At 37.9% G+C, this 16,651-nt stretch overlaps 2 protein-coding genes across 4 annotated transcripts in view; one reads left to right on the top strand and one right to left on the bottom strand.

Moving 5' to 3' along the window:
- LOC126348507 (protein hairless) overlaps positions 1-5,677 on the bottom strand; it is an 83,987-nt gene extending 78,310 nt beyond the window's left edge. For 2 of the 3 annotated variants that reach the window (XR_007565174.1, XR_007565173.1), the window contains exons 1-2: positions 5,327-5,528; positions 3,409-3,558 (exon numbers count right to left, since the gene is read on the bottom strand). Coding sequence is in view for 1 of the 3 variants with exons in the window: in XM_050002360.1 (XP_049858317.1) it covers positions 3,409-3,558; positions 5,327-5,528 (352 nt within the window). In the remaining 2 variants the exon portion in view is untranslated. Of the gene's footprint in view, positions 1-3,408; positions 3,559-5,326 lie in introns of all 3 variants that reach the window. The other variant, XM_050002360.1, reaches the window with a different exon arrangement.
- Positions 5,678-5,967: 290 nt separating this feature from the next.
- Positions 5,968-16,651, top strand: part of LOC126348533 (eukaryotic initiation factor 4A-III) — a 45,847-nt gene continuing 35,163 nt past the window's right edge. Inside the window, exons 1-3 of the mRNA XM_050002361.1 lie at positions 5,968-6,112; positions 11,785-11,987; positions 14,362-14,494. Coding sequence (XP_049858318.1) covers positions 5,968-6,112; positions 11,785-11,987; positions 14,362-14,494 — 481 coding nt within the window. The remainder of the gene's footprint in view (positions 6,113-11,784; positions 11,988-14,361; positions 14,495-16,651) is intronic.

Below are 16,651 nucleotides of genomic sequence, written 5' to 3'. Positions count from 1 at the left end.
CTTATTAACATTTAAAAACCCTTTAAGTGATATAGATGACACTGAAACAAGTAATTTAATATAAGACACATGGGGCCGCAAATATCAGGAAATAAACCTAAAGTGGATCACAAATGTCAAATGTGTGCTGTCACCACAAATGTCAAATGTGTGCTGTCACTAGATAATGTATCTTGCCCCACATGCAGTGATTGGGCTTGTCAATCCTACCCTTGCCAGTAGGAGCGATGCTACATATAGCTCTGCTAGGCTACTTGTTTCTAAACACATTTTGTAAATGTTATCTGTTGCAAATATAGAGGTTACAAAACTATTGTCCTCACTGTAATCAAGGAAAAGTTTTTCTTATTTTTTGTTCCTTTCCTTTTGTCCATTTTTTTTGTTTACATACTTTATTTAGAAAAAAAAAACTTTTAGGTCATTTATTGGTAGCGATGCAATTTGGAAACTTATACTTATTTACTCGTGATGCAGATTTTTGCTGTACTTTTTCTTTTAATCAGTGGAGGCTGCAAGACTGGTACATGTTATAACAAATCTTATCTCAGTGTTAACAAATATCTGTTTAACGCAATACCAAAAAAGAGGTGCCCTGCCAGACACAAGACTCAAATCATGAGCTCCACAAGCTTTAAGTCAAAAACATAGGCCTGGAGTTACACACATAGGCCTGGAGTTACACAAATGTAAATACCTGCCCTGGATTGGGATGTCCAAGTACAACAGGCCAATAGGATCCATCACTGCATGTTGCAAGTTGTGATGTCACACCCTCAACATATGTCACCCACTTTTGAGGTATTTCCTGATATTTGCAGCCCAAATTTGTCTTGTGTTAAATTATTTGGCTCAGTGTCATCTACATCACTTGCACCTTTTTACATGTTAATAATAATCACCCTACATATACGACCACAAATCCTTTCTTTCACAGAAGATGCACAATGTGCCCAAACATATCCAATCTCTTATGGGAATCATAGGAATGGCGAGTAAGGAGTTCACAGGTAGCAAAGTCAGTAGTGTGTAACAGAACAGAAATTTTGGTCGAATGAGAAGCGTGCTCGCACGGTCAAGCTGGCCGCTCTTCTCTCGCGTTTTAACTTTGTACTTTTAGTACTTCAAGGCACTAAAAAATATTTAAATGTAGAGAAGTTACTCAAACATGGTGAGTGAGCTGTTTATGAGAATACCATTGATTGCAAAGGAAGAAAATGAAGAATTAATGACAACTATTTTAGACTAAATCTATACTGCTTTACAAAGACAAGCTGTTGTTTGACATAACAAAAAAATCTCGAAAAGGGCTTGACCAATTTACTTGCAATTTTTTACATGAGATTCAAATAAACATTTGGATGGATATATGCTATATATTTAAAAAATATATATATATAATGTATAATTAATTTAAAAAAAAACCACACACACACACACACACACACACACACACACACACACACACACACACACACACACGTTTACCTGATTTTCTGATAAACATTCATATGCACAAAATTATACCGCATATAACAAAAATCTTGGGAAGTTCTTGACTGACTAACTTTTAATTTTTACATGGCACTTGGACGGACAAAATCTGTATACTTTTTTTTAAACAAAAATGTACCGGTTTACTGTTAAAGCCAAATGTGAGCGGAAAAAAATGCAGTGCTGTGAAAAGGTTCAGCTTAATTTTCTCCCCGACAGCAAATTCTAACCACATTAGGAAGGCATTTAAATTCAATTGTTTCTCCCATATATACTCTTCCTCTTTAAATATATATAATTTAAACAAAAATTGTGTATACAATTATGTGTTTTTTGTTCTCCTCGTCACATTCCATTTTAAAAGAAAACACGAAAGTCATATGTATGTCTCATCACCCTATGATTAGAGTACTGCTACATAATCTATATTGTGTTAAAGTTTGTAATCCTACCCATTTGGAGATTTAATTGTGTGAAATACTGCTACTGAAACTACTATCCTCACAGATTCAGTAACAGGAGAAATCAGTACTAATACCCTGTAAACCGGTGACCCCAACTGATTAACCCATTTTAAGTTTTTGTTGGCTATAACAATAAACAAGGCTCAAGGTCATCAAGAAGGTGTGAAGAGGAGATGGGCAGCAAGGGAGGAGGGGAGGAAATGGACATAGAGAAAAGAGAGGAGGAGATGGACACAGAAAGGAGGGAAGAGAAGATGGAGAGAGAGAGAGAAGGAGGGGGGGGGGGGGGGGGGGAGGAGAAGGAAATCAGGACATATATCCGATACCCACACATATTTAGCAATCGCGAAACATTTCCGGGTTCACGAGTTTTCAATAATTTAAAGTAAAGGCTCAGAAAAATGGGCATGTCTTTAACTGAACAGTAATAACAAAATTTACGCTATGATACAATCTCCCAACCTTCCACCGACACTTAGCAGAAGGAATGGAAGGAAAAAAATGAACTGTATAATTTTGAATGAGGTTTTAAAGCAGTATTAATATACCAAGTCTCCACTGCAGCAACAGCTGCATAGTTTATTTGCAATAACAAAATTGTTCTGCAGTCAAACAGGCTACATGACCCCAGGTTTTCTCATAAGATATTAGTTTGCACATAACCAATCTTATAGTATTTACACAGATAGTGTGCATATTTTTAAAACACTAGTTATATTTAAAATGATAAAGAAGATAAAACAGCTTTATATTCGTCTATAGCTGTTGCCATTTGTGTTATATTATACTGGAGAGATGTGTAGAAATGCCAACTTGTAGTAGTTTAGTAACCATAGTATACGTATAGCTATTCTTGAGACTCAAAAACTTATAATGTATGCCATATGACTAGTAAATAATAAATATATTTATGAAACTCATAAGTAATCACTTATCAATGCCTGAACCATATAAATAGTAGTTGGTGGTGCAGGGACAGAGTGCCAGTTGAGATTTGTTAACAGGCACCTACAAATTATCCACATGAGAATCAAACATACCACTTCTGTCATACAAGCAGAAACAAATAATGATTTAATCAATAGTTTGTGATACTGTAGTAAAGCTTGTGGATAACAACAGTCTGTGCAATACTATGACAGTATCATAAACTGTGCTCCGCACATTCAACCGCTTAGTTGCATACCTAAAGCTCCTCTTGTTGTAAATTCTTCAACATTGCCTGGTGACTAAAATATGTACCTCTCTCTATATCTACTTTTAAAATTATTTTTTTAAATAAATTTCTTGCTAGTAGGGCGAAGTTATGTTTTGGAAATGCAATGTTTTCCAGTACCACACTAAGAAGAGCATTCCAAGAGCAGATGTCCAACAAGTAGTACACTCAACTGTTAAACACTACTCTTCCAGATTTTAAAATACTTTCTGTGAACATACACAACTAATAACATACCACTAAGTGAGGTTGAGCTCTCCTGGCGTGGAGTACCAGTACTAGTAGCAGTAGTTGCAGGAGGGGGCCAGTATGTTTTTTTGGGCACTGGAACCCATGACGTTCGATCTCCTTCAGTTCGGTGTGATAATTCCAATATGAATTTACCATCTGCAATAAAGTATGAAGTCATTCTAACATTTCTTTATGCACATTGCAATATGAGCCCTACTTCAGTAAGGCTTCTTTACCAAGTCTTGGACTAACCAGTAACATACTCAATTAAAAACAGAATACACTGTTTGAACCATTACACATTATTCTATGGAAAATTTACCAAGTCGCTGTATTGCAGAGAGGACCATGATTGGATCTCAGAATAATGCCGATTAAATGTTTTATTTGCTGCGTGATAAACATGTTTAAACTGAATTGCAATAAGAAATAAAGGCTAGCTGTTCCTCAAGAATTTTTGATCTGACAACATTCAGTCTGGATTAGAGCTGACCAAGACAAACTCTGTAAGTTATAGGAACAAGGATGATTTCAAAACAAGATACATAAAAACTTATCCTAAATGCTGAACTCATAATTAGGATATAGATCATAACAATTCAAAGTCCTTACCGACTGGAAAAATGAATTGCAAAAGAACAAATCTAGATTCTCTAGGATTTGAGCACACATCTTGCCAAGCATAATAAAGGGAACAACCACGTGCATGAAAAGACTGGAGGAATATATGACAGAGTTGAGTGGTGAACTGTTTCTAAATAATACACCATTAATAGAAGTGTGGCTTTAATGAAAGGCACTTAACTTTCATTTACCACTATCAGAAAAACATCACACAGATATTTCACTCAACATACAGACGTACTTGGCAACAAAGTTGTTGCTAATCTTTTGTTATTAAGCAGCACTAACTCTTAGATCTAAAACATCCTCTTTTTGAATTGTGAATGATGCGAGCAGAAATAGGTAAAAAGTGAAAATTGAGAGCTAAGGTACATGATGCTTGCAAAATTTCAAATACAATTTAAAAAAATTCTACACATTTTTCACACCAATATTTTCCAATCCATTCCCGAATTAATGTCCTGTGTGGAGATTTTAGGTCTAAATAATTACTGGACAACTGTCAGATGATTATTTAGACTGCAACAAGGATAATAATATGTATGGTAAACTGGCAGCCAACATATGCTGCACACCAAATCTCAAATATGCTGTTAGGACAACAACAATATGTTTCCTGTCATGAAGCAAATAAACAGCGTTCAGAAAGTATATAACCATACATGTTTTTGTTTTTCTAAATTGTCTTGCAAGGCGGCATAAAAAAAAAAACAAATGTATCTGAGGAATACCTAACAATACCAACTAATAAAACTGTGTGTTGTATAAGAGCTAAATATGACAGAAAGGGAAAGCAATGGGTGCGTGGTGACTGCTGATTACTTATTTGGATAATCCAGGCTCGGGCAATAATATGCTCCCCTGGTGACACTGCATGGTGAAAAATAACCAGATAGAACACTACAGGATTATTAACAACGAATCTGTCACAATACAGAAACATTGCTTCACAAAGAAAGCTAACCTGATACTGTTAAAAAAAAGAAAAAAAAGTGTATGTGATTTCCCTCACTGACAAAGGTTGACCGTTCATGCAGAAACATCCACGATCAGCTTAAGAAGCAAGTAACGAATCATAGACGTCAAAATGCACAGGATAGTGCTGTGCTGGTTACTTGCAGTATTAACTGCGCTGTCACTGTTATGAATGGTGTGTTGTCACAGTTGTGTATCAGTACACAGGCTTCAATATGATGTTTCCATATATTTAAAGCATTACTATCATTTATAAATATAAAACTAAAATATAAAACACGGTTTGCCAAATAGTCTGGAGAGAAGCAAAATAATTTGGAATTACCCTTAAAAAATTTCAGTCTACCACCTGCGATACCGCAAGATTTATCAGCTTCGCTGGTTGAAGAATTGGGACTTTGGGTTCCGTCGATATCTCCGGCTGAATATCCTCTTTTGCTGCCACTGGGAATATCTGGACCTCCATTCACGCTTCTTTCCTCGGTCATTTTGGCACATGATGCAAATGAATTTTCTTGCACTCGCATCTCTTTTATTCCACTACATTACGGTAATCACTTCGGCCTTAAATAAACAGAATAATAGCTGCCCCGACGTCGGGCTGCTACGAAGCACAGCTCCATCGTCTGGTATGTAGTAATGTTTCTTCTTTACTCCATGTTCATTCCTCCACCTGCTGCGAATGAATGAAAATCGTTCTGTTTATTGTTTTCGTACCATATCTAAACACGATATCTGTCGGTATACGAAAGAACTAACTAGGGCACATCATATAAATGTATAACTTTACATCCTTCAACGATAAGGCAAGTAACCTAACGCCGAAGCGCACAAATATTTCACTCACCTCCTCGTCAACACTTTTTGGTTCATTCCACATACCACTGTTCCTTATTTAATTCACGCCCAGCAGCCATACTTGGTCCAGTACCGCTCATTCCTAAGTCAACCCTTTCTACGAGCAAAATGGAGGACCTGCGTATAAGACGTGTTGTGCAGACTGAAGATTTATCAAATGTTGAATTTGAGACTAGCGAAGATGTCGAAGTTATTCCAACGTTTGATAGCATGGGCTTGCGAGAAGAACTGCTACGCGGTATTTATGCATACGGTAAGTGTTTCATTTTTGTAAAGAATGACACAGTTTCAACCGTTTGTGCGTTGTTATTTGTTGGGCAACATATCCAAATGTGTGTGTTTATTAGTAAAGCTGAACGTATGTAGCAGAGTTAATCTATTGGAACAAGAAATAGTTAATAAAAATAAATCCTGTTTGGTAAGGTAGTTTTGCTGTCCAGATCGCTCAGATTCGACAAATTGATTTCGTAGTGTTTGTTGTTGATTATTTAGCCTATAAGGTAAATATATATTTTGTTGTACCCTTTAAAATTCCAGCCATTTCGTTCTCTTTTCCGTATAATAATCGTTTCAGCACACCTGAATTTACCAGAAACGTTACCATAAATTATGTTTTCAAACGTTAGCCTTGTAGTAACCTTCATGTTACCAACAGCTGGAACCGAATAGTATTTAAAGTGCTTTATGTTAGGAACATAGATTTTCATTTACAAGACCACACCAGAATCAATTAGGCTACATACAGAAAAGTCACACTTTTATTCCAAATTCGTTATTCATTTTATGATTAACAATGATGTAAGTGAGCATCATTTCTTTTAAAATATGACCTACCATAACTGTAGATGTCTCCATTGCTCTAATAAACTGACCAGGTGAGGTGCTACAGTCGTTAGCACACTGGACTCACATCCGGGAGGATAGAACCTGTCTCCGACCATTATGATTTAGGTTTTTCAATGATTTCCCTAAATCGCTTCAGGTAAATGCCAAGGATGATTCCTTTGAAAGAGCACAGACAATTTCTCTCTTCATTCTTCACTAATCCAAGCTTGTGGTATAATGCCAACAAGACATTAAACTAAAATCTCCTCCTCTAATAAACGATGACTGGTGTCAGTGTTTGGTTCCATTGAAACCTCTTGTTTGGGTAAACCAATTTCATCATTGTTGAAATAGAAATAATTAATTGCAGCCTGTTTAAGGATTGAGGAAATTTCTCATACTGACTTTTGCAGCTAAAGAGCCTCTTGACAAACTGAACTCAGAGCCGGTCTGTTTCTTGCTGTTCCGAGACATTGTACCTTCTTGAAATAGAAACGTAAATCCATTTGTTGACTTCGTTGACTGTGCATTTTGCCCAATTTACATTACTGTATGTGGTGGCGGTGATGTGGCCCTCTTCTGTAGAAAATTGCAGTTTAAATTCTATACTGTTTCAACTATTGTAATATTCTTTTGATTAAATCCTAAATCTGCAGTCACAGAACAGCAAAAGTTTTGGCGAAAGTTACAAGAATGGATCACCCTTCTCTCTCTCTCTCTCTCTCTCTCTCTCTCTCTCTCTCTCTCTCTCTCTCTCTCTTCTCCCCCCCCCCCTTTAAATGATGTATGTACATATTATGCATCAACATACTCTTCAAAGACGTGCGTTATCTGACCTTTACCTCCAGTCTTAATTTTTATGGTGAAAAGAGCATTAAATATGGTGCAGATGTAAATGTGGGACTGTGGTACTGGTACAGGTTAAGCTGTTACCCTATCTTTATCTGGCTTTCAATTTGTTGGCTTCACCAACTCACAACCTGATTATCACCTTTAGACTTAATCTAGAGCTTGAGCTACACTAAAAGTCATTTGTCACAACAACCAAGATCTTGGAGGGGGGGCAGTATCATACAATATTATGAAGTTTGATTCTGCTGTATATATTTTATAATACGATTGATTTATATCTATCCTTCGAACATGAAAAAATATGAAGAAATGATCGAAAAGGATTTACTGTTGGTTTATTGTTTTGTTTATCCCACTGGAGCTTATACCAGACCATGTAGTTGTTAATTCTGGTGAGCTTTGTTGTAAGTCCTGTACTTTCTCATCCTGGTGCTGTGGAAGATTTTTCCATCCATTAGCACATTGCACTCAAATTTTCAGATGCACCTTTACTATTGTTAGTGCCTGGAGAATATCTCGTTTTGATAAGCAATTTGTGCTGATATTTGTTGCGAATATTAATGCGGTCAATTTATCCTAACTGCTATTCCCCACTTTGCGTCAACTGCTTCCTTCCAGAGACAATGCTTATGTTTCTTCCACAAGTCTCCACTTGACCATCTTGCAATATGACTAAAGGATTAGCCTCCCCTTCCGCATTGCTGTTTTAATGTGGTCCTGATGTTAATGAAATTCCTTGTTGTGTCTTACTTCTGTATACGCCATCTTCTTTGGTGGGGCTCAAGAGCCTTTCTGTCAGTTATTTCTAGTCACTTGAGTTGCCCCTACTTGACCATGTTCTGGTGTTCTAAGGTGTTCTGTACTGTAGATCTCAGTAAAGTGTACTAGTGTCATACTTTTAGTTTGAGGAAATGGGTTATGGGTTTTGATTTGTAAATGTATTTACAGATAGGGTGTGTTCTCCCAGTTTGATACCCCTATTGTTTGTGTCCAGATCATCAATGGTTTTCAAAATTATTGATTGTTCAGATATTTGAAGAAGTCAGCCCCCTATATTCACATCTGCGTGATTACTCTGCTATTCACAATAAAGTGCCTAGCAGAAGTTTCAGTGAATCATGTTCAAGCTGTCCCTCTACCATTCCACTCTTGAACAGCGCACGGGAAAAATGAGCACATAAATTTTTCTGTGTGATCCCCAATTTCTCTTATTTTACTGTGATGATCATATCTCCCTATGTAGGTGGGTGCCAAAAGAATGTTTTCGCAATTGGAGGAGAAAACGGGTGATTGAAATTTCTTGAGAATGTTGTTAACAACAAAAAACGCCTTTGTTTTAATGATTGCCACTCCAATTCACATACCATGTCCATGGCACAATCTCCGTTCTTTCGTGATTAGTACTAAACGAGCTGTCCTCCTCCTGAACATTTTCGATGTCATCCGCCAGTCTCATCCAATGCAGATCCCACACCACACTGCAATACTCCAGAATAGGGCAGACAAGCGTGGTGTAAGCAGTCTCTTTAGTAGACCTTTTGCACCTTCTAAGTGTTCTGTCAATGAATCGTAGTCTTTGGTTTACTCTACCCACAACATATCTATATGACCGTTCCAGTTTAGGTTATTTGTAATTGTTATCCATAAGTAGTTAGTTGAATTTGCAGTCTTAAGATTTGTGTGACGTTTCGCGTAATCAAAATTTAGCGGATTTCTTTTAGTACTCATGTGAATAACTTCACACTTCTCTTTATTCAGGGTCAATTGCCACTCTTCATACCATACAGATATCTTATATAAATCATTTTGCAGTTTGTTTTGGTAATCTGCTGACTTGACAACTCAGTAAATGACAGCATCATGTCGTTAATATAAATCAGGAACAATAGAGGGCCTGTAACACTTCCTTGAGGAACAACTGATATTACTTCTGTTTTACTCGATGACATTCTGTCTACTAGTGTGAACTGTGACCTTTATACCAGGAAATCACGAATCAAGTCGCCCAACTGTGTTGATATTCCATAAGCACACGGTTTGGTTATAAGACACTTGTGAGGAACAGTGTTGGAAGCCTTCTGGAAATATAAAAATATGAAATCAATTTTACATGCCCTGTCGATAGCACTCATTACTTCACAAGTAGAAAGAGCTAGTTGTGTTTCCCAAGAACAATGTTTTTTGAATCCATGCTGACTATGTGTCAATAAATAGTTTTCTTAGAGGTAATTCATAATGTTCGAACACAGTATATGTTCCAAAACCCTACTGCAAATTGACGTTAATGATATGGGCCTGTAATTCAGTGGATTACTCCTATTTCTCTTTTTGGTATTGGTATAACTTGAGCAATTTTCCAGTGTTAGGTACGGATCTTTCTGTGAGCAAGTGGTTGCATATAACAGCTAAGTATGGAGCTATTGTATCAGCATATACTCTCGAAGGAACCTGACTGGTATAAGATCTGGACCGGAGGCCTTGCCTTTAGTGATTTAAGCTGCTGTGCTAGACTGAGGATATCTACTTCTATGTTTCTCATCTTGGCAGTTGTTCTTGATTGGAATTTTGGAATATTTACTTTGTCTTCTTTGGTGAAGGAGTTTCGGGAAGTTGTTTTCAATAACTCTGCTTTAGTGGCACTGTCGTCAGTGACTTCACCGTTGATATTGCGCATTGAAAGTATTGATTGCATTTTGCCACTGGTGTGCTTTGTGTATGACCAGAATCTCTTTGGGTTTTCTGCCAGATTCTGATACAATGTTTCGTTGTGGAAATCATTAAAAGCATCTCGCATTGAAGTATGTGCTATATTTTGAACTTCTGCAAAACTTTGCCAATCTTGGGGATTTTGTGTTTTTTAATCTTTTACCCAATGTGATTGTCTTGTTGGGGTGACACATGTATGTGTTGAACTGTCTTGTCAATATAAGAATTAATGATAAAACAGTTTGTTTTTTATGTAATACTGTGTACTTATTCGGGCCATGTAATTGGCACAAATTAATTTTATCATGTGCATTTTGGTAATTAAGTCTGAAAGATAAATTTTTTTGTCTTTATTATTATTACTGTCTCTTTTCAGCAAAATAACTATATCTGTACATTTAAAGAAATGCATCTTGCAATCACCAAAGATTACATAATGTAGTTTAATACAACCATATCAGTCAAGTGAAATTTTTCAAGACACCTATAAATACATATAATATATAATAAACTTTACAAGGCAAAATAGTTATGGTGGAAATATTGTACAGAACAGATTAACACTACATCAACTTTTACAAAAATCCCTTGATGTTTCTAGGGCTTGTGCCACTTGGGCCTTAAACAGACCTTTCAAATACCCCTCCAATGTGTACAAATGCTACACATTTACATGTTGTGCAATAGGTGTATAATATGTTGTCTGTAAAACTACCTAGCCTTGGCATATCATTTCCCTTGGAAGTGTTAGTCTCGCATCACTATGGAAGAGCATCTGTTACTTGGGACAGGCAAGAGTGCATAGCAAGAGAAGCTTTTACGCAGCCAATGGGGTGTGCTCGAAACGTTTTTGTAGTAGAGCAATGGCCGTAAGGCAGTGGTCTAGGTTCACAGCATGGTCAACAAACATTTTTACACATAAGATCAGTATCATTATGAATAGATGCTGTAGTCATTCTAAAACTGCTGGTCTCTTTTTATGGAGTATCTGGTAAATAATCTTTATTTGAATGTGTGGTTTTTTACCATCTATCTCGCATATACCATGGTGTTTTTTTCTGGCCAAGTATTAATGTGCTATGCAGAAGTAATTTATGTGGCTACTGATGACTTCCAGTTAAGATGACTGACAATAGTTTTTCAAATCTACCAAAAAGAAAACTTTTTTTATAAATATACAAAGACAAACATGAACCAGCCAATACATTAGCCAAAAAACGTGAATGGCTGCCCAACCAATCTGTCTGTTGCGAAAGAAGCAGCCTCTGATTGCTGAAACCTGGGAGTAGTGTTGTACGTTGTGGTATGTTTCAATCAGCAGTTACAAATCTTGAAAGTAAGTACTAGTTTTCTAAAAGATAAACATAGTCAATTACATTTCATTCCTGAAATGCATCACATTGTCTTGTTTCATCATTTGAAATGGCATACAAGATGAAATTAAATAAGGCAGTAACATGAAGTTCGCAGAATATATTGTGATTTTAATTTAAACTTTTTCATTCTTGTCAGTAATATTCTGATGGTGTATGTTGTATACAGGATTTGAAAAACCATCAGCCATTCAGCAGCGTGCTATCAAGCCGATAGTGAAGGGTCGTGATGTAATCGCACAAGCACAGTCTGGTACTGGGAAAACTGCTACATTCTCCATTGCCATACTTCAGTCATTAGATACAGCTGTGCGAGAGAGCCAAGTCCTCTGCCTATCACCTACACGAGAACTTGCAACACAGATACAAAAGGTAATCTACTACATCTATCTTGTTAAAGTTGATGGTTTGTAGGTGTATTGGTATCTTAGTATGAAATATTTCATATTGAAAAATATTAATTTTGATAATATGTCACCTTAGGCAAAGTAGTCCAGTGTTTCTCATAGCATTCAGAGTCGTGACTGTGAGACAGAAATATTTGACATCTACTATAGCCCTGATGCTCTGTACTGAAATTTTCTTGTTACTTCAGACACAGTATTCAGTTAAAGCTGCACTGGACAAAAAGCCAATAGAATTACCAAATTACAAGAGTGCTAATTGCTGTGTTTCACCCACTGTTTGAACGATCCCAGACATTTTCTTTTGGATTAAGGTTTGGTGATTTAAAATGTCAGTCCAGATGTTATAGGGTGCCTGAGAATCTGTTAATGCACATCTATGAGTATGGTGGTTGTTGTCTTGAAACATGGTACTGTCTGCAGCATGCTCATGCTGGAATTGTAGAAGGAAGGGCAATGATAATGTTGAAATGGACAGCATGGTTAATGTTATTGGTGACTTAAGTGAGTGGCTCAAGTTGTGTTACTCCACACATTATGGTTTAAATGCTTCATTGGGCCATTGGTGCATTCATTGTGTTAGCAGCTGTTGATTTTCTGTGGTGTTTATTGTGTGTGCATTGTTTGCGCTGCCATGGTAACAGCCTTTGGCAAGATACCAGACTCTAAATGTCTATTGCAAACAGTTTCCTTTGTAATGTTTGCTCAGAAACTGATTGAAATGGACCTGGTTACAGTGACAGCAATGTTTCGTGTCTGTTTTAAAACCAGTTGTCATCGATAAGAATAGCTTGTATCTGGTGCCTGGTGATGAGGATTTCTTATAACCATTGTCCTTCCACTGTGTTTTGTGGCCACAAGTGGAAAACTATTCCTTGTGGACAACTTGGACAGTCTGCATTGATATGTGAATGAATCAGGCAGTGTTTTCTGTGGTGTCGTCATGCGCATGTCCAAACATGTCGTCTCCTTTCTGCCATTTTTGGTATCTTCATGTCCCCACTGCCATGAGTGACATCACCAGTGAACGGTCACATGACGTCCTGGTACTAGTTCTACTTGCATCTACAGCACTCCGAAGTGACCAGTGTGCTCTTCTAAGCGGTTGACAAATATTTTGCTCTGTGTGCTTATAAGTTGTGTTGTTATGATCTGTTATCAGGTAATAAGGGAACCTCCCTCAGATTTAGTGATAAGATGGTCCATAAAAATTTGAAGACAGATCAAGTGTGGAAAAAGGAAGGAGGCATACAAAGAGGGAGTGAGTGAGTGAGAGAGAGATTGGATGGGGGGGGGGGGGTGGACCTGCCCATAGTTCTCCAAATATTCTGAGTTGTGTCGAGATTTGGTGGACCTTGCTGGCCAAGGTAGTGACTGGTAAGCACAAAGACAAGGAGTAGAAAATCATATTGTGTGCAGGTGAACATTATCTTGTCGAAATGTACGACCAGGATGCCTTGTCATGAAGAGCAATGAGACAGTACATGGAATATCATTGATGTACCTCTGTGCTGCAAGGTTGCCACAGATAACAACCAAAGGGCTCCTGCTATGAAAAGAAATTACAACCCCAGATGATCACTCCAAATTGTCTGGCCATGTGGCAGATGAGTCATTTTGGTAAGCCACTGCTGTCCGAGTCGTCTCAGACCCGTCTCTACTGGTCTTTGGAGCTCAATTTGAAGTGGGACTGGTCACTGAAGACAATTCTACTCCAGTCAATGACATTCCAGATTTAAATATTATATTAACATTCTACACTGTTCTAGCAATCCTTTGAGCTGTTTCTCAACTTTGTGGAGTTATAGAATAAAAAGTTGTTATTTTTCTAAATTTGCCATAAGATGTACATTTTCGCTGTGTGGCTAAAATTGTTATGCCACAGTGTGTGTGCTCATTGTTGTATTCTTGAAAAGAACTTTAATTTTATGTGCATAAGTCATCCTTTATCTAGCTATGGTGCACCATATCCTTGTTATGACTGGGCTTTCACATTTACTTTATGTGGCAGATACATACTGTTGGAACAAATAACATGGCCTAAAGCATATTGAGGCTAACAGTGTTAAAATGTTTTTTAGTGTAACGCAAATTAGAAAAGGAATGAGCATAACTAATTAACTAGGTCGACTATGATCTAAAACATTTAAAAAGGTAAATTGTTGAGAATATTGAGGGCAGCAAACAAAGAAAGTATTTGTGTAGTCTGCCATTTGTGTTTATGTTTGTTTATTTTATGTGGATACAAGTTTATAACATTATTAATGCTTAGTTATGCTCTAAACTATTGTGTTAAGTGACTTGCATTGAAAAAATAGTCTTATGTTATTTAATATTTGCAGGTTATTTTGGCGTTGGGCGACTTCATGAATGTCCAGTGTCATGCATGCATTGGTGGTACTAATTTAGGCGAGGACATAAGAAAGTTAGATTATGGTCAACATGTTGTTTCCGGTACACCAGGACGAGTATTTGGTAAGTTGATAACCACTTGTTTCAGCTGTTGAGAAGTGTTTCTTGAGTGTGCAAATGATGCACTATGAAATAGTGGACAATTATTTAATTATGATGTCATAATAAACAGGTTATTGACACATTTGAAATTAAGTTAGTTTTATTGAAATAGTAACAATCACTACCCCCTCCTCCCCACTCACAAATAAATCAATCCCTCGCGTCTTTGGCTATACTAAGTGCAGATGACTGCTTATTAGGGCAAATGGATGGGAATTCAGGAGTATTTAGAGGGGTTGAGACAGACAGATGGCTCCCCAGCAGCAGTGGTATATCTGTGCAGCTCCAGTTTTATGCTATCAATAAACACACAAAAGATGTGCGTAATTGGTCGCAGAGACACTTAGTCGTCAAAAAAACTTCCAGGCTGGATTTTGTTATGTGTATTAATATTTCTGCTTGTTTCATGTTGGACTTTGTCTTGTGTGGCATACTCTGTCGAAAGTGAAGTTTGTCTTCTTTCTTGAAACCCGTGTGAATGGAATGTTAGAGCCCATAAGGGTAGGTACATTAGGAGAATTTAAAAAAGGAAATGGATAGGTTGAAATTAGATACAGTGGAAATTAGTTATGTGTGGTGGCAGGAAGAATAGCACTTCTGGTCACGTCAGTATAGGTTTATCAACACAAAATCTAATAGTGATAATGCAGGAGTAGGTCTAATATTGAAAGAAAATAGGAAAACAGGTAAGTTACTATGAGCAGGATAGTATGCGCGTTGTTACAGCCATGATAGACACAAAGCCAACACCTTCAAGTTTACATGCCAGCTAGCGCCGCAAGTCATGAGGAGTTTCAAAGAATGTGTGATGAGGTAGAAGAAATTATTTAAATAGTTAAGAGAAGAAAATTTAATTTTGATGGGTGGTTGGAATATGCACAGAAGGTGCTGATATACACGGACATGCCACTCCATCTGAGAATAAGGGTGGTACAATGCTATGTTATCCCTGTCCTACTCTATGGAGTGGAAACTTGGTCAGTTAAAGCAGCTTCTGTAAAGAGATTAGAAGCAACAGAAATATGGTTCTTGTGTCGATTACAAAAATACCATGGATTGAGAAAGCGAGCAGTGCTGCAGTGGATAAAGAACTAATGGGGACAATTTGGAAAAAAAGAAAAACTTTGTACCTGGGACACATGAGAGGAAAGAAATATGAACTTCTGCAATTAATTCTAGAAGGCATAATAGAAGGAAAGTGCCCACCAGGTAGAAGGAAGCAATCATGGTCACAGAATATCAAGACATTGACTGCCATCAACAACTTCGAAGAACTGTGTCAAGAAGCAAGGGAACGCCGCCTGTGAGCAGCCGATACACTAAAAGTGTACGGCACCAAGAAGAAGAAGGAGGAGGCTGGAATTTGATAGTAGGAAATGGAAGATAAGGAAAAAATAGTAGGTGTACATGGAATGATGGAAAGGAATGGAAGAGAGCCACCTGGTAGAATTTTGCACCAAGCATAATTTTATCTTCACTAACACCCAGTTTAAGAATCACAAAAGGTTGTTGAATATGTAGAGGAGGCCTGGGAACAATGGAAGGTTTCAGATCAGTTTTATAATGGTGAGAGATTTAAAACTGTAAGACATTTTCAGGGGCTGATGTGGACTTGGATCATACACTCCTGGAAATGGAAAAAAGAACACATTGACACCGGTGTGTCAGACCCACCATACTTGCTCCGGACACTGCGAGAGGGCTGTACAAGCAATGATCACACGCACGGCACAGCGGACACACCAGGAACGGCGGTGTTGGCCGTCGAATGGCGCTAGCTGCGCAGCATTTGTGCACCGCCACCGTCAGTGTCAGCCAGTTTGCCGTGGCATACGGTGCTCCATCGCAGTCTTTAACACTGGTAGCATGCCGCGACAGCGTGGACGTGAACCGTATGTGCAGTTGACAGACTTTGAGCGAGGGCGTATAGTGGGCATGCGGGAGGCCGGGTGGACGTACCGCCGAATTGCTCAACACGTGGGGCGTGAGGTCTCCACAGTACGTCGATGTTGTCGCCAGTGGTCGGCGGAAGGTGCACGTGCCCGTCGACCTGGGACCGGACCGCAGCGACGCTCGGATGCACGCCAAGACCGTAGGATCCTACGCAGTGCCGTAGGG

This window comes from Schistocerca gregaria, chromosome 1 (assembly GCF_023897955.1).
Source record: "Schistocerca gregaria isolate iqSchGreg1 chromosome 1, iqSchGreg1.2, whole genome shotgun sequence".
Classification (NCBI taxonomy): domain Eukaryota; kingdom Metazoa; phylum Arthropoda; class Insecta; order Orthoptera; family Acrididae; genus Schistocerca; species Schistocerca gregaria.
Note: the sequence above shows the minus strand (reverse complement) of the source record. Positions and strands in the feature narration are given on the sequence as shown.